The sequence below is a fragment of the Arachis stenosperma genome, chromosome 1, assembly GCF_014773155.1.
Source record: "Arachis stenosperma cultivar V10309 chromosome 1, arast.V10309.gnm1.PFL2, whole genome shotgun sequence".
In the NCBI taxonomy this organism is placed as follows: Eukaryota; Viridiplantae; Streptophyta; class Magnoliopsida; order Fabales; family Fabaceae; genus Arachis; species Arachis stenosperma.
In genome coordinates this window covers 12,024,318-12,042,836 of record NC_080377.1, presented here as the reverse complement: position 1 = coordinate 12,042,836, position 18,519 = coordinate 12,024,318, and the positions used below count along the sequence as shown (strand labels likewise).

Below are 18,519 nucleotides of genomic sequence, written 5' to 3'. Positions count from 1 at the left end.
GCGTTATACAAGAATAGAAAAGTCTCTCCATGAAGACAAACCAAACTAACAATTCAGTTCAGTTCAGTCTCGTTGGAATTATTAGATTATGAATGTTGGGCCACTTATAAGTAGATCAAACTGAAATCTTTCTCATCCTCATGAAATCTATCTATCTATCTATCTATTTTTAATGAATAAGTTTATCCATATAACTTTTAAAACATCTTTTTCTTTCTACTAATGTCATGTCAACAATATCACTTACTTGGCAAAACTTTAAACTCGACCATTCAATTTTTTCCAAATCAACTACTATTTTCAAATCAATAAAAAAACTATACAAAAAGATATACAAGTAATAGAAATATATACGGTGCAAAATTACTAATGACAATAATTAGAAATCAATAACATCTAACCAATTTGTAACTTACAAACACATTGAATCCTATCTTTATATTAATTATTTTTACGGTTATAAATAATACAATAAATTTATAACCCAATAATTAATTTATTAATTTTTATAAATAACTCATTAAATAGAATAAACATACACGTTACAAATGTCATAATAATATTATTAATTATAATAAATTTTATGTCGTTACAAATCTTCAAATTTTATACTATTTGAATTATTTATATAAGGATTTTTTATTTAAATTAAAAATATATAATATTTACCGATTTAAATAAACGTACAACTATTTACTAAAATACATTTTGGGTCACATCTCGAATGCAGTGGGGAAAACCACACTAAAAGCATATCACGGATGCACTGCTATCGTGTTGTGACACGCCACGTGCTAGTCATATCTCGGATGCACCTGAGATATGAACAAAACTATATCTTGGATGCAGTGCATCCGTGATATGACCATAATTAGTTTTTACTCACTGCATTCGAGATATGCACAATTAGAGTGATCAGGGGCAGTGCATCCGAGATATGGTCTGGGGCATAAATAAACCCACAGCATCCGAGATCAGCGTGGATTAGGGTTATTTTATTCAAACTTTTGAGATTCTGCACGTGCGAAAGCGAGATTTTTCACGAGCTATGGCCCCCCGAGCATATGTCCGCACAGGAGACATTAATAGGCTGAATGATACTTGGCACGTAACTGGAGCGTTGGACTTTGAGGTTAGTGTTTAATGGTTTTTTTTAATTTAAATCGGTAAATGTTATATTTTTTTTAATTAAAATAAAAAAATATCTGTGTTTAATAGGTTTAAGATTTGTAGATTTATATAATTATCTTGTAATGCGTTTAGGATGTTAGTTTTTAGTGACTTAGAAATTTATATATTTCTGTTACGTTTAACGTAAACGCATAGGTTAGTACATTATAGGTTGTAGTACTGTTTAGGGACAATTAATGATTTAGATGTAACTAATATGCGTTAGTTATCTGTTTTAGAAATTGCAGCAACCACGATTACTTTTGCCACGCCGTGTGACGCTAGGTCTCCTGCCGCCACCCATCCTACTTCCCTATATAAGGAAGGCTGGATTTGGGCATGCAGTGGAGTTGAGGGACTTTTTGTTTGACGAGTACTTGATCTCTGCATTTGTCGAGCGGTGGAGGCCGGAAACGCATATGTTCCACCTTCCGTGGGGTGAGGCTAGCATTACGCTCGAGGATGTTGCCTACCACACTGGACTACGCACTGCCGGAGAGCCTATTGGGGGTTGTACCAGAGACTTCCAGCGGTGGTATGGGCACCTGACATGGGAGTGGGTGACGAATGGATTTTCGACGGTTTAGAATTTCACAAATCCTCGTTGCAAGTATAGTCTCTAAACCAATCGCTAATCCTTTCATACAAAAATTTGTTTGTCACAAGTACAAACCCCTAAAATCTATAAACCGAAGTATTTAAACCTCGGGTCGTTATCCCTAGGATTTACAATAAAGTGTCTTGTTATTGGTTGTGAGTTATTTTGGGGTTTTAGATGAGAAACATGAATAGTAAATGGGAAGAAAACTTTATTAACAAAATGGTCTTGGCAAGATTTGGTTGTCAAGGGTCTTCATCATTATCACTAGCCACAAGTATGGTAGTTGCAAGGATTAATCCCACTTAGTCATCCTTAAATCAATTAACAAAGGAAAGTCAAGTGAGTTATATCAATCCTAGTCCATAAGTCCTAGCTTTTCACTAATTGGATTAATGAAGGCTAGAGTTAATGGCTATCAACTAGCAATCAATTGGACACTAGTGACTCAAGAAATCCTAAGTTACCTTCTCAAGCCAAGAACATAAAATCCTACTCTAACATCCTCTCAAGCATTTCATCAAACACTTGGAGGGTAATGAAAGAAAGCATTTTTATTTGTAAGAATAAAAAGGAGTCAACAACCAACAATTACAAAGAATTAACAAAACAACAATCAACAACATCACAATCACATGAATTATCTCAAATTGCATTATTAAAAGAAAACAAAAGAACAAGAGTATCTCAATTACAAAACCTAGAAACAAAATAAGAGAAATTACAACAAGAGGATAGGGATAGAAAGAAGAACCAAAGTGTAGCAATCACCACTTGAAGGTAGAAGTAGAAGGAGACTTGAATTAAACCTAGAATTATGAGATCCTAATCTAACCCTAATTCCTAATCCTAGAGAGAAGTGAGAGCTTCTCTCTCTAGAAACTAACTCTAACTCCTAAAACTAAGCTAATGGTAACTAACATGTGTTTCCCTCTTCACTCCTTGGGTTAAATAGCATCAGAAATGAGTTGGATTGGGCCCACAAGGCTTCTAAAATCGCTGGCCATGTGTTGCATTAAGTGGGTCATGTGCCACCATCGGCGCGTCCGCGTACCGTGCGCGTGCGCGCCCCTATGCGCGATGCAACTATGGCAAATCTTATATCGTTTCGAAGCCCCGGATGTTAGCTTTCTAACCCAACTAGAACCGCATCATTTGGACCTCTGTAGCTCAAGTTATGGTCGTTTAAGTGCGAAGAGGTCGGCTTGACAGCTTTCCGGTTCTTTCATTTCTTCATGAGTTCTCCAACTTTTCATGCTTCTTTCTTCATTCCCTTGATCCAATCTTTGCCTCCTAAACCTTAAATCACTTAACAAACATATCAAGGCATCTAATGGAATCAAGGAGAATTAGATTTAGCTACTTTAAGACCTAAAAAGCATGTTTCCATTCTTAAGCACAATTAAAGGAGAAGTTATAAAACCATGCTATTTCAATGGATAAATGTGGGTAAAAGGTTATAAAATCCCCTAAAATCAATACAAGATAAACCGTCAAAATGGGGTTTGTCAACCTCCCCACACTTAAACCAAGCATGTCCTCATGCTTAAGCCAGAGAAAGCAAAGGGCATCAACATCTATTCTATGTAAATGAGCTATATGCAACCTAAACTATATGCAACTAAATGCAAAATGGTTTTACCTACTTGGTTAAAAATAAATCAATCCTCCAAGTGCATGTATAAACGGGTAGGGCTAAGATCATATAACGATTCATGAATCCTACCAATTCAAATATAAAAATTGAAGTTCAAATAGACTTGCAAGAAGAAAGCTTATGAAAGCCGGGAATCATGGAATTGAGCATCGAACCCTCACCGGAAGTGTTTGCACTCTAGTCGCTCGGTGTTTGGGGTTGATTCACTCAATTCTCCCCCAATCATACTTTCTAAGATTCGTTTTTCATCTAACAATCAACATATATTTCATGCATGCATACAAGTATCATGAGGTCTTTTCTTTAGGTTGTAATGGGGCTAGGGTCAAGGTAGGATCATATATGGCTAGTGGACTTAGGATTTGAATCTTTGATTAACTTAAACTTTCCCACCTAACCTATATAATGACCTATACAATTAAGTACTAACCTAACTACCCATTCCTCACTTTTTCACATACTCATGCATTTTCTTTTCATTTCACAACACTTATGCATTGATTCTTATTGAGCTTCACTTTGGGGCATTTTGTCCCCTTTATTGCTTTTCTTTTTCTTTCTTTTTCTATATACATTTTCTTTTTCCTTTTCCTTTTTCTTTTTCACTTTTATTTCTTTTTTCTTTCAAATTATACACAAGAACATCAATGCATAAGGTCTATACATTTAATCAATACATGAGTATGTACCAATTCCCCCAATATAAAAATACAAAACACAAACACCCTTTTATCCCAACCAATATCCCAAAGTTCCCACACTTGAGTGATACTCACACACACTAGCCTAAGCCAATTAAAGATCCAAATTAAGGACATTTATTGTTTTTTTTTCGCTTTAAGGCTTGTAATGTGCTAAATTAAAGAACAAGTGGGTTAAGCGTAGGCTCGAATTTGGCTAACAAAGGAAGATAAAAGGTAAGGCCATTTGGGTAAGTGAGATAACGAAATGATGGCCTCAATCATATAAATGCATGAATACACAAAATAATGGACATAAAGAATCAAACAAATCAAAGATTACAATCATAGGAAGAGAATAATGCACACAAGAAGGAAAAACAAGTGGTTATAAGATGTAACCACACCATAAGGCTCAAAGCTCACATGCTTGTGTGTTCTTAGCTCAAAAACCATGTTCCAAAATAAATTCTTTCAAGGTGCCCTAAAATAGTTTCTTGGAAAGGAAATCATCATCACCCTAACCAAGTAGTCCTAATAAGAAAGAATGGTAAAAATATGTACAAATTCTAACTAACATGCAACCTATCATGCAATGCAATAACTAACTAACATTGGTGTTGAAAAAGAAAATTGTTACCCATGGAGATCGGTCGACGACCTCCCCACACTTGAAGATTGCACCGTCCTCGGTGCATGCAAGGAAGAGCAGGGTGGACGGGTTGCCACAATTGATGAGCTTCTTTAAAGGGTTGTGTGGATGAACTTGTTTGTTGCCTCATTTAGAAGCTTTTTCATTCCTTTCCTTCTTGGTGGCCAACCTAAAAGGAAAGAAAAGGAAAGAAAATTAAGCCTATAATAAAGACATCAAAGCAATTAGAACATAGGCGGGGGCTAATGCCAAATAAGAGTATGGTTCTCTACTACATGGTAGCTACAACATGTGAGTAAGAAAGCAATTTAAGCAAAGGGCATATCAACTAATACTTGATGCAAGAGTAAGGTTAAAGCATGGAGAGTATATGGAGCATCAAGATCAAATAAGGATTGACACAAACAAGAATAGTGGTAAGCATGAGAGCATTCGGTCTCATCCTAACTCAATGATGAAGAAGTACAAAAACAAAGGATAATGAATTAGGAAGGACTAAAGCACTAACCTTGTGTATTGACAAATATTCCAATTAATGTAACACAAGTCATGAAGCACCAAAACAAATGCAAGAAATTCTCAACAATTGAGTGAGAGAGTTTAACACCATTATTAAAATGACACTTAGAAAAAAAATCGAAAACATGCTATAAAAACAAAATAAAAATGGGGAGAGTAGAAGTATGCGAATGTGATGAACAAGAGAAAATGGAAGAGGAGAAAAAAAACTCTTTTTTTTTTTTTTACCGACGCGTGCGCGTCATGCGTGCTTACGCGTTGATGTGCATATTGGTTGAAGGACGCGTACGCGCCAGTTGCGCGCACGCGTGCATCAAGTTAGGCCGGAGGCATAATGTCGGCCCAAGTCTGGCACAACTCTCGGGTAAAAGTACCGAGAGTGCAGATTGTGCAATCGACGCGCGCGCGCACAGTGTGCGTGCGCGCGCATTGCCAATTTAAGATCATGTGCGCGTACGCGTCAGGTGCGCGCACGCGTGCATAGACTTATGCCTTAGGCCCAATGTTCGCACAGTGCAGGCCTAACTCTCGGGTTTTTGGCTGGGGTAGAATTTTTGCATCCACGCGTACGCGTACAGTGCGCGTCCGCGTGGGTGGTCGAAAAATGCTCAGGTGCGCGTACGCGTCATGTGCGCGCACGCGTGGATGGTGTTCTGTTTTTCAAAAAATATTTTTCTAAGTTCTTACACCAATCCAAGCCTTTCAATCCTCCAAACAGCTACCAAAACACCCTAGAACCTTATTTAACATGTTAAAATACTAATTAAACTCTACCAACTAATCTAAGCATGAAATTAAACTAGTTCTACCAATATGTACAAAAAAAAAAGAAAATGAAAGGATTTTACCATGGTGGGGTGTCTCCCACTTAGCACTTTTATTTATTGTCCTTAAGTTGGATATTTGAGGAGCTTATTGTCATGGTGGCTTATGTTTGTACTCATCCTTGAATCTCCAAGGATCTTTGCTTCTCAATTGGTTGACAGAATTTCCAACCATCTTCACCAAACTTGGGCAAAGTTCTACCCAAGATATGAGCTCCCAAAATTGGTCTTCATGTTGTGATCCGGGATCCCATATCTTATTTTCACACCCATCTTCTAGTTGATCATCATGATTCAACTTGGGTGGTAGGCATATAGAATTCTCCTTTATGCACCAAATTCTCCTTCTAGACCCATACAATTTAGCATTCCTCCAACCATAGTATTTATGCCTTGAGGGTTTAACCTTAATGAGCCTAACATTATTTTTCCAACCATTACACCACTCCCTCTTACTCTTAACTCCACAAAGAGCTCTAAGTTGACCATCATTTTCAATCAACCCATATTCAAGTGAGAAAGTGAAGCTCAGGGATAGAAATTTTACCCACTTGAATGTTATGTTAGGTGATGGTGGCTTGGGAAGGGGGACCTCCCCACACTTAGCTATTGCGATGTCTACGCTCTTGTGCTCTTCCCTTGTAACTTCCACCTCTTGACAACTTATATCAACTTCAACCTCTTCCTCTTGGTAGCTTCCTTCCAATTTAATATTTTCTTCGTGGCTTGCCAAGGGTATGGGAGGTGAGGTATCTTCTTCCTTACCCTCTATGTCAAGCTCAATGGGAGAGGATTCAATTGTGGATAGGAACTCATCAATAATTGAATCCATCTCTTGATCAACCTCTTCAAAGTCTTCAACCATGATGTGCTTTGGAGGTTGCGCACCCTCCTCAACATCAATGTCAAGCTTCTTGGAAGAGTTTTCCATGATGCTACATTCCCATGGACTCTCAACGTCTCCTAAATCTTCAATCACTTCTTCCTTTTCTTCAATAACCATAGGCTCCTCCAATTGCTCTAATACAAAATAGCCTCCCTCATTTTCCACCGGGTTTTCCAATCTCTCCTTCATGCTATAATCTTCAATGGATTCTTCACATGTGGCTACGGAAGCACCTTGAGTGTTCAAAAATTTGTAGGCTAAGGTAGACACTACCTCGGTCAAGTTAGTCACAAACTCTAGGGTGTTCCTTTGCATATCCGCTTGTCCTTGAAGTAGCAATGTGAGAGAGTCATCTATTGGGGCTTGGGGTGGATAAGAGGGTTCATTATTTTGGAGAGAGAGTTTATAGTAGAAAGGTGGTTCTTCTTGGTAAGGGTATGGAAATGGTGTGCATTGAGGTGGTTCTTGAGAGTAATTGTGTTGGAATAGTGGTGGTTCCATGTATGGTTCATATGGCTCATAAGGTGGTGGGTATGGTGGATAAGGATTGGGGTCATATGGAGGGTTTTGGTGATATGGGGCTTGTGAGCAAGGTGGTTCAAAATCATGTTGAGTGGGTAGTTCATAGGCATGTGGTAGTGGTTGTTGACAATCACAATAAGGGTTACCACATCCATTAGATTGATATGCATTAGGATAAGAGTTATACCCATAAGGAGTTGGAGGTTGTTGCCAAGAAGGTTGATCAATCCCTTGAGGCTCTTCCCATCTTTGGTTGCGCCCAAATCCTTGATGCATATTACCATTGTAGTTCCCATTTCTTACAACATAATTTGAGCCAAACTCATAGCCAAAGTGAGGATGAGAATTCATATTGAGAGGACAAAATAAAACTAACAAAAATTAAGAAATAAACAAAAGATAAACCTATTCACAATATTCACATATGTACAATAACCAATAACATAACACCATTGCAAATCCCCGGCAACGGCGCCATTTTGACGAATGGATTTTTGACGGTTTAGAATTTCACAAATGAATTCTCGTTGCAAGTATAGTCTCTAAACCAATCGCTAATCCTTTCATACAAAAATTTGTTTGTCACAAGTACAAACCCCTAAAATCTATAAACCGAAGTATTTAAACCTCGGGTCGTTATCCCTAGGATTTACAATAAAGTGTCTTGTTATTGGTTGTGAGTTATTTTGGGGTTTTAGATGAGAAACATGAATAGTAAATGGGAAGAAAACTTTATTAACAAAATGGTCTTGGCAAGATTTGGTTGTCAAGGGTCTTCATCATTATCACTAGCCACAAGTATGGTAGTTGCAAGGATTAATCCCACTTAGTCATCCTTAAATCAATTAACAAAGGAAAGTCAAGTGAGTTATATCAATCCTAGTCCATAAGTCCTAGCTTTTCACTAATTGGATTAATGAAGGCTAGAGTTAATGGCTATCAACTAGCAATCAATTGGACACTAGTGACTCAAGAAATCCTAAGTTACCTTCTCAAGCCAAGAACATAAATCCTACTCTAACATCCTCTCAAGCATTTCATCAAACACTTGGAGGGTAATGAAAGAAAGCATTTTTTATTTGTAAGAATAAAAAGGAGTCAACAACCAACAATTACAAAGAATTAACAAAACAACAATCAACAACATCACAATCACATGAATTATCTCAAATTGCATTATTAAAAGAAAACAAAAGAACAAGAGTATCTCAATTACAAAACCTAGAAACAAAATAAGAGAAATTACAACAAGAGGATAGGGATAGAAAGAAGAACCAAAGTGTAGCAATCACCACTTGAAGGTAGAAGTAGAAGGAGACTTGAATTAAACCTAGAATTATGAGATCCTAATCTAACCCTAATTCCTAATCCTAGAGAGAAGTGAGAGCTTCTCTCTCTAGAAACTAACTCTAACTCCTAAAACTAAGCTAATGGTAACTAACATGTGTTTCCCTCTTCACTCCTTGGGTTAAATAGCATCAGAAATGAGTTGGATTGGGCCCACAAGGCTTCTAAAATCGCTGGCCACGTGTTGCATTAAGTGGGTCATGTGCCACCATCGGCGCGTCCGCGTACCGTGCGCGTGCGCGCCCCTATGCGCGATGCAACTATGGCAAATCTTATATCGTTTCAAAGCCCCGGATGTTAGCTTTCTAACCCAACTGGAACCGCATCATTTGGACCTCTGTAGCTCAAGTTATGGTCGTTTAAGTGCGAAGAGGTCGGCTTGACAGCTTTCCGGTTCTTTCATTTTTTCATGAGTTCTCCAACTTTTCATGCTTCTTTCTTCATTCCCTTGATCCAATCTTTGCCTCCTAAACCTTAAATCACTTAACAAACATATCAAGGCATCTAATGGAATCAAGGAGAATTAGATTTAGCTACTTTAAGACCTAAAGCATGTTTCCATTCTTAAGCACAATTAAAGGAGAAGTTAAAACCATGCTATTTCAATGGATAAATGTGGGTAAAAGGTTATAAAATCCCCTAAAATCAATACAAGATAAACCGTCAAAATGGGGTTTGTCAGTGGGCTGAGGACTTATTAAGGTCCAGGCCGCCACCACCGCAACAGGGGCTGAGGCAGGTGTTTGTGGCATGGGACAACTCCTCCAGGGCACTATATATCAGACTCCTCCACCACCGCACCAATCAGGTTCTGCTCCGTCACCCCACTTTCAGACTCCATCCCTGCCACCGTTGACTCCACTGTCCGGTACTGTCTGGAGATCACCTCCTACACCTCCTCCCATGATTGTATCAGCTCCTCCTCCTCCCATGATTATATCAGCTCCTTCTCTGCCACCATACCAGCGTGCACCACTCACTTCCAACCAGCCAGGTGTTCGTCCTCGTCCATATCGTCCTCCCATGGTGTCCCGTCCTCGTGGATGTGGGACTAGACACTACTTGGATCCTGCCACTGGACGGCGTTAGTTACCATTATTCATATATGTATTTTGCTTAATACTTATATTTATAGACCTCCATCAAATGTATGACTCTTTTTTAATGCATCCAAATGTATAATTTGACTTGTTTATCCATGTAAATATATGTCTTTTAAAAAAAATATTGTAATGATTATAAATAAAAATTGTCATACGCCCCAAACCATATATCGGATGCACTGTCCCTGATCACTCTAATTATGCATATCTCGGATGCAGTGGGTAAAAACTAATTATGGTCATATCACGGATGCACTACATCCGAGATATAGTTTTGTTTATATCTCGGGTGCATCCGAGATATGACTAGCACGTGGCGTGTCACAACACTGTAGCAGTGCATCCGTGATACGCTTTTAGTGTGGTTTCCCCCAATGCATCCGAGATGTGATGCAAAATGTATTTTAGTAAATAGTTGTACGTTTATTTAAATCGGTAAATATTATATATTTTTAATTTAAATAAAAGAATTCCTTATATAAGTCTTTTATCACTATTCATTCAAATAACATCAAATTTAGCACAAAAAAATTATTTCCAAACTACACAACATCTCAAACTTACTCAATGGAGCATCATTTTTTAGACAATATCACCAAACAAACAGATAATTGGTTTATCAAAGTTCGCGTGGTTAGAAAATATTAACACCCACAAATGAAGAGGAGTCTTTTACTTAGAAATGATTATATTAGATGAAAAGGTACAAAACAAACATATTTATTGTATTTTTAAATTGAATTTACAAAAAAATACTTTAATTATTTTTGCTTTTTATACTTTTTATATTATTTTATAATACTTTATATATAATTGTATTTTATCTATTCTTAATATATAAAAGTAAATGGATAAGTTTATCCACATTACTTTTAAAACATCTTTTTCTTGCTACTAATGTCATGTCAACAATATTGCTTACTTGACAAAATTTTAGAATCGACCACTCAAGTTTTGCCAAATCAACTATTATTTTCAAATCAGCAAAAAAAATATACAAAAAAAATATACAAGTAATAGAAATATATACAAATTGGGTGCAAAATTACTAATAACAATAATTAGAAATTGATAGTATCTAACCAAATTTGTAACCTACAAAGACATTGAATCTTATCCCTATATTAATTATTTTTACGGCTATAAATAATACAATAAATTTATAACCCAATAATTAATTTATTAATTTTTATAAATAACCCATTAAATATAATAAACATGCATGTTACAAATGTCATAATAATATTATAAATCATAATAAATTTTACATTACAAATCTTCAAATTTCATACTATTTGAACTACTTATATAAGTCTCTTATTACTATTCCTTCAAATAATATCAAATTTAGCACAAAAAAATTATTTTCGAACTACACAACATCTCAAACTTACTCAATGGAGCATCATTCTTTGGACAATATCACCAAACAAACAGATAATTGGTTTATCAAAGTTCGCGTGGTTAGAAAACATTAACACCCACGAATGAAGATGAGTCTCTTTACTTAGAAATGATTATATTAGATGAAAAGGTACAAAACAAATATATTTATTGTATTTTTAAATTGAATTTATAAAAAAATACTTTAATAATTTTTGCTTTTTGTACTTTGTATATTATTTTATAATACCTTATATATAATTGTATTTTAATATCGTTAAAATTATACTTCTTTCAATATGCTATACATTGTTCATTTTCTAATAACTTAAAAAAATAAATGTAATCATTTTTTTAACTAATTATTAACTATGATTTACTAACACTACAGGAACACCTCTTCATGTAATTGTGAAAAAAAAAATATGGTGAACAAATTCAAACATTTGTTACAACTTACAAGAAGAAAAAGTCTATATTATAAAAAATTTGAAAATAAAAGATGCTAATGATTTGTATAGACCAATTAAAGGTACAATAAAAACAAACTTTTAACTCACAACTGTTGTGAAAGAAATTGAAGATCCAATCTTGAACATTTTCCAACACTATTTTAAATTTACATCACTTGAGACATTGTTTGATAGAGTGTGTCAAAGAAAAATATTAACAGGTAATTTCACTTTATACTATTTCAATTATTCAAAAAAAAATCTACATATTTTTATTCTTTTTATTGTAGATGTCATTAGAAAACTGCATGCACATCAAGAGATTAAGAAAAAAGAAAACCATACAAATTCAAGACACATATTTGGAAGAAGAACATGTATGCAAAAATGGAACAAACAACACAATAGAAAGTGTATACAATTCAACAATTTATAAAAAATATGCCTTCACAAATACCTACGACAGACAGAAAAAAGCAATAACTCTAACAACAGCCAATAAAGAAAAAGGAATACGAGCGCTACATAAGAAGATTAAGTCCATCAACTAAAATAAATGCAAAAATCAAACCACCAAATAAAAATGTCACTTTATAGAACTCCAGCATCCAAATCTATTATACTACAAATTATTCTAAATAAAATATCTTTTAAATTTAATTTTAATTTACACATATTTAATTTAATTCTACAAAACATAACAATTTTTAATATTTATTATATACTATCATTAATTTACTGCCCCGCGCATCGCGCGAGTCTCATTCTAGTTTAAAATTGAAATCATATCAAACTACTTTGCTCTAAAATGTTTGAACTAGTTTATACATATAAAATCACTCTTATACAAATTCAACAAAATAAAAATCTAGTAACAGGAATACAATTGAAAAAATAAAAATAAGAAAGAATATATTAAGGCATGGATTTGCAAGGAACAAGGCTAAGTTGAAACTTACCAATCAAAGATTGTGACTTGTGAGTGGGATGTGAGCAATCTTGGGCCACTCTTTCCCTTTCTTTCTCTCATAACTTGCTTTTAACATTGGGCATTCACTCATTTCTAGACGCGAAATTGAGGAAGGCAGCCCTTCTTTTGGCAATGACTTGAGCTTGTCACATTCAAACAACCGGAGAGTTTTGAGAGAGGTGAGATGCTGAAGCCACTTCCCATCCAAATGTTGTATTTCACGTGCACCTTTTATGCATAGGGTCTTGAGAGAATTGGGCAACAGAGGCACTTTTATTTCCATCAGCTTCTTAACCAGATACTCACCTTCAATCCACAATTCTGAAAGAGAAGTGAGTCGGTCCAAGCCCCACTTGGTGATATCTGTATTGCTGTAAACCCCTTCTTTATTGCCGACATGTAGTATCCTTAAATTGATAGGCAAACCCTCTTCTGCAATGGATTCCAAATTCGGAACATCATAAAGATATAATTTTTGGAGGCCACTGAGATTATTAATTGGTTCTGGTAATGAATTAATCTTGTCGCATCTCATTACCCCAAAAGAACTCAGGTTAGGAGTGCACAAATCCAGTAGGGAAATCAACTCCAGTTCAGGACAACCAAATACTTGGAGATGTTCAAGAAATATGAGAGACTGCCTTGCAGCTGCCTCTTCCAAAATTGAAATTGATTTCAATTTTTCACAATTCCAAAGCTGAAGACGCTTGAGCACAGGGAGAGAACCCAAGGGAAATGACGTCAGCGAGCAACAGCTACCCCATATCTCCAGTTCCTCAAGTGCCTTGCAACTATGAAGGAACTCATGACTTGGGAATTCAAGGTTCTTACAATATCTGATAGAAAGTCTCTTTAATGCTTTGGGCAGACCATTGCTCGGGAAAGACGTCAAAGAAGTAATTTGAATGAGAGTTAATCCGGTAAGAGAGTTAAAATTGAATAGATTCAATGGTCTCATTATATTTCTGTTATCCACTTCTCCTGAAAACTCTGATTCAAGTACACAGCAATACATTACTTCAAGTGTAACCAAGCAAGGAAGATTGCTGGGTAAAGTTCCTTTCAGCTTCGGACAGAAACGCAGAGATAGGTGTGATAGACGGGGGAACTCAGTAGTTATACCATCTATCATGTTCCATTCCTCCCACTCTGCCATCCACTCAAATCTCAAGGTTTCCAAGGAGGCAAACGGTTGGAATGAAGGGGAATTACCTCCATAAAATTCAGACCCAATACTCTTCACTGATTTCATACCCGAAATGAAGAGTTCCTTTAGACTATGTAGTCTTCCAAGAGGTGGCAATGAAGAACAATGATGACAATCTTCAATCCTCAAACTCACTGTGTTGCCAAACGAGGAATCACCCAACCAATTTGGGAAACAAGTTCCACCATAGCATTTAACAGTCAATTCCTTCAAATTTGTTGAGGGCTGCAGATGTTCAAGTACAACTTGATGGGAGTCTTTCAAAATGGAATCACTCCATTCCAATGATAACTCCTCAATTTGCTTTTTCTCCTTCAAATTGGCCTGACAAGCATCAGACGGATCAAACACATTTTCTAGTTTTGAGATGCAGACTTTACCTTGTAAATGGGGAAATTTTCTCATTTCTGCAAGCTTCAGTCCATTTTGTTGTTTGCTGACAATAAAACGACTCAGACTTTGCAGATTTTCTAGTTTGGCTATTTCTACAGGCATCTCCTGCAATTTAGTACCTTCAATATCAAGGCAGCGTAGATTCACCAATTTTCCCATCTCCTCAGGCAACTCAGAAAGATTGCAACAATGAGACAACAACAAGGTTTGTAGATTGTAGAGCTTGCATATTGCAGGAGGCAACCTTTCAATTCCAGTGGAAGATAGATCTAGGTATCGCAAATGCTTTAAGTTGCCAATAGAATTCGGCAAAACAGTGATATTCCTGTAGTCTGACAGGGATAACACCTGCAACTGTTTCAATGCTACCAACAACTCATGCAATACCCCATTCGCTAGGTAATGCTTCCAGTCCCGATCATCAACTGGTAATGCTATGAGTGTACGTAAGCCTTTCAATGCATGAACGGAATCAAGTTCGCCAAAATGGTTAAACATAGTTTTATCATAAGATAAATGACGAATTTCGTTTAGATTTCCAAGTTGCATTTCATTGTCATGCCTCTTACAATATGGGGAAGAAACCATGGTTGCCAAATCGTTGATGAGGTCATGCATTTCAAAGTGTTCCCCACCCGCAGAACGTAGTATCAATGACCTTGCCACTAGTTCATCAAAGTATTCACCGCCTACTTCTTCAATGCTTTTCTCATTTTGGGACACATAAACAAATCCCTGTGCCATCCATAGCTGAACTAACTTCTCTTTGTGCAGCTCTGAGTTCTTTGGGAAAATTGCACAATAAGCAAAGCATTGTTTCAAAGAAGCTGGAAGGAAATGATAGCTCAATAGCAAAGCAGGTTGCACGTCCTTTGCTGTCAGATGCCAAATGTTGCTCGTTAACACTTTATTCCAGTATTCGACTGATAAGTTTGTGCCAAGAAGACCCCCTAACGCAACCGCAGCTAATGGCAAGCCGTCACACTTTTTCGCAATTTTTCTTCCAATTTCTTCTAGGTTGGACTCTTTAGTGCATTGATGTACACCAAAGGCATGTTTGGAAAGCAAAATCCAACAATCTTCATTGGCCAATGGTTTCAGAGAGCAGGTGCACATAGCTTTTACAATATCCACAACACTTTGATGTCGTGTTGTAACAATGATTTTACTTCCTGATTCTCCAACATTAAGAACGTGCATCAGATTGGTCCAATCAACATACCCTGCATTCCATATATCATCCAACACAAGCAGATATCTTTTACCCGACAAGTTCTTTTGCAACTCTGCTCGCAAAGTATCAAAGTTATCAATATTTGTTGGTGCAGATGTGACAGATTCAATAAGAGATTTTGTCAACTTGACAACATCAAAATCTTTTGTGACAGATGCCCAAGCTTTCACCTCAAACTTCTCTTTAACTTCAACATCGTTATATAGGAGTTTAGCAAGGGTTGTTTTCCCAAGCCCTCCCATGCCAACAATAGCAAGCACTCCAATTTTATTGCCACCAACAGAAACATCTTCTGACAACAAATACTTTTTAAGATTTTGTTTTTCATCATCTCTCCCACAAATAAAAGTTTCATCCACTGCAGAATTTGTAGGTGTTGCACGCCAAACACTCTCAGAAACACCTCTTTCCAATGGAAGGTTGTGTGCTCTTTGTGCAAAATGCTCTAATCTCTCAAACAATTTCTGCATCTCAGAATTGATCTCTCTATAAGGCTGCTTGAAAGGAGTGGTAAGGACCTTCCGCACCTACGTTGCACAAATATGATCATTGAATACCATATTATATGAAGTGAGAGGGTATTATTATTATTATTATTATTATTATTATTATTAATAGAAAAATATCAAAATTTATTATTTTTAACCATCAATTAATTATTAATGTTTAAAAATATGGGTTAAAATATATTATTGTATTACCAGATTAAAAGAATTGGATTGATGGCTAAAAAAATAGTCAAAAATAATAAAATTTGATGATCTTCTAATATTTTTCGTAGTAATAATAATAATAATAAAATTGTCTTTTAGATAGAAAATGGTGTAAAAATAAATTTTAGAATATTTATTTTTATAATCTGTACGTTTGCTTCTTTAAAACTAAACAATAAATAGCTTGGAGTTAATTCCCGTAAATCTTTGATGTATAACAAAATTATTCAATGGAATAACTCATATTTATTAATTATTAACGAATAATTATATCTAAACTTTTAAATTTATTCAACCTCAAGAATTAAATATTATAAGTGATTTGCTTAAAAGTAGGCTATAAAGATAATTAAGAAGGAAAATAGACTACAAGTTAATAACCAAATTTTGTTTGCTATATATTTTTTTTTCAAAGTTAAGAGTGAAACTCAAATTCAAAAATGAAAAAACTATATCATATAAGTTATAATTCATTTGATTTTGTTTACTGTATATTGCCAAAAAACTTATTAGTCACTTCGCTTATTTATTTATTTGTGATTTATATGCATGCACAATTTTCTCATTTACATCATCCAAATATTTCTGCACATAAAAGTTTAACAAATAGTCATACAAAATAAAATATTAAAAAAAAATTGATCCAATTAATGTATAATAATTTAGTAGTGGTTAGAGTAAACAGGTCCATCATTATATTGATTATTGAATGAATTTCTTTTCTTGTATCCAGAGAAATATATTTTCATGAAAAAAGATATGATAATAAAAATGAAGTATCTATTTTGCGCACCTTGCCAGGAAGAGTTCGATGGCGGGCTTCGACTTTACGACGGAGAGCTTCGGTGGCGATGTCGTCGATGACGTCATCAGCATCAAAGAGAGCTTGCGTCAACTCATCCATCCATGCCTTCACGGCAGCGTTGCTGATCTGCTTCTCCTCCGCATCATCCATAAATGCATGAAGACTCAGCAGCGTCAGATTCAGCTTCGCCAGCAAAGATTCATCAAGGTTCTTCTTGCTCCGATAGAACTCCGATATCACAGTGGAGATCTTCCCAACCAAATCTGACACAACAGCTGAGAGTAACGCTTTTCCCACCAAAACACCAGCAGCAGCAGCAGCCATTTCTCTTTTCCTTAGCTTCGATTCAACTCAAACGAGAGAGAGAGAGAGAGAGGTTTGCAACACTGCTTCTCTTTCATCTTCATCGCTTCCTTTTGATAATAGTTTTTCAACTATGGTTATCGGCTATTCCACTAAAAAATTATTAACTAATAACTACGGTTTGGTTCACTGCTTTTTTTATAATGCAATATTGTTATTTTCCTTGACGTTGTTTCTGCATTATTGCCCTCTTGCTTTCCAATTATACAAATATTTTAAGACCAAGTAATTAACATTATTTCTCAGTCATCAAGTTAATGTTTGAAAACTTTACAATATTAATTTAATCCTTAAAATGTATGTGCGTTCCATTAATCTATATGTGATTCCAAATAATTTTTTAATATATATTACATGTCTGATGATGATATTCATATTAATGTATATCAACCAATTCGCATGTTTGAAAATTGGGGTTAGGGAACTTTATAACTTGCAATCTTGCATTATTCCCTTCATCCATAATACATCTTCTCTATTATAGAAAATTTAACTGGAATTATTAACTTCAATTTCTAGTTATCACAGATTTTACATGATTGAAAACCCTGTATGCTCTATTAAGCTTACAAGCTAACTCTTTCTACATTTCCAGATTATATTAAGAATGTAATAGAGATAACAGGGAATGACTAGAAGGGAACTGGGAAGACTTAAACTTAAATTGAAGCTGTTCAGTTGTGTTTCTATTCTATTAAGCGTTTTGGGATTTATAATTGATAGTTGATGAATGATGTAAAAATCTAACAGAGATAGTTAAAAGTGTTTAAATTCAGATTAGATTAGATCTTATTTTTATCACACCTTGATTGGATCATGTCTTTGAGACCTTGCCGTATCAACACTCTTCTTTTTCTCCAATTGTGCTAATTTTCTCACTTCTTATGGTGTAATGTTAAGATCCTGAAAAAGGTAATAAAGAATGTAAAAACAGAATTATTATATTAGGGAAAACTTTTAAATGTGATTTATTAATTGTAAAAAAAGAAGTAAGATCTTGTTCTTGGATTTTCACGTGGTCCTCTCCTTTAACACAAACTC

The 18,519-nt window shown here is 35.4% G+C and overlaps 1 protein-coding gene across 4 annotated transcripts; it reads right to left on the bottom strand.

Moving 5' to 3' along the window:
* Positions 1–1,643: 1,643 nt before the first annotated feature.
* LOC130961002 (putative disease resistance RPP13-like protein 1) lies at positions 1,644–17,554 on the bottom strand. Of its 4 annotated transcripts, none has more exons than XM_057886614.1 (3): positions 17,104–17,554; positions 12,753–16,124; positions 1,644–4,926 (listed from the first exon to the last, which is right to left on the bottom strand). In XM_057886614.1, the coding sequence occupies exons 1-2, from the start codon at positions 17,437–17,439 to the stop codon at positions 12,756–12,758; spliced, it is 3,705 nt and encodes a 1,234-aa protein (XP_057742597.1). In that variant the 5' UTR covers positions 17,440–17,554; the 3' UTR covers positions 1,644–4,926; positions 12,753–12,755. The 4 variants fall into 4 exon arrangements, with proteins under 4 accessions (XP_057742597.1, XP_057742589.1, XP_057742604.1 ...); XM_057886606.1 differs by lacking the exon at positions 1,644–4,926 and adding an exon at positions 9,437–9,924; XM_057886621.1 differs by lacking the exon at positions 1,644–4,926 and adding an exon at positions 9,903–9,913.
* Between the last annotated feature and the right edge of the window lie 965 nt (positions 17,555–18,519).

Bases quoted from the DNA above. Each gene is read 5' to 3' on its own strand.
- LOC130961002 (XM_057886614.1), bottom strand. From the start codon at position 17,439: ATGGCTGCTGCTGCTGCTGGTGTTTTGGTGGGAAAAGCGTTACTCTCA. The intron at 16,125-17,103 runs GTGCGCAAAATA...TGTGCAACGTAG, and splicing joins ATCGAACTCTTCCTGGCAAG to GTGCGGAAGGTCCTTACCAC.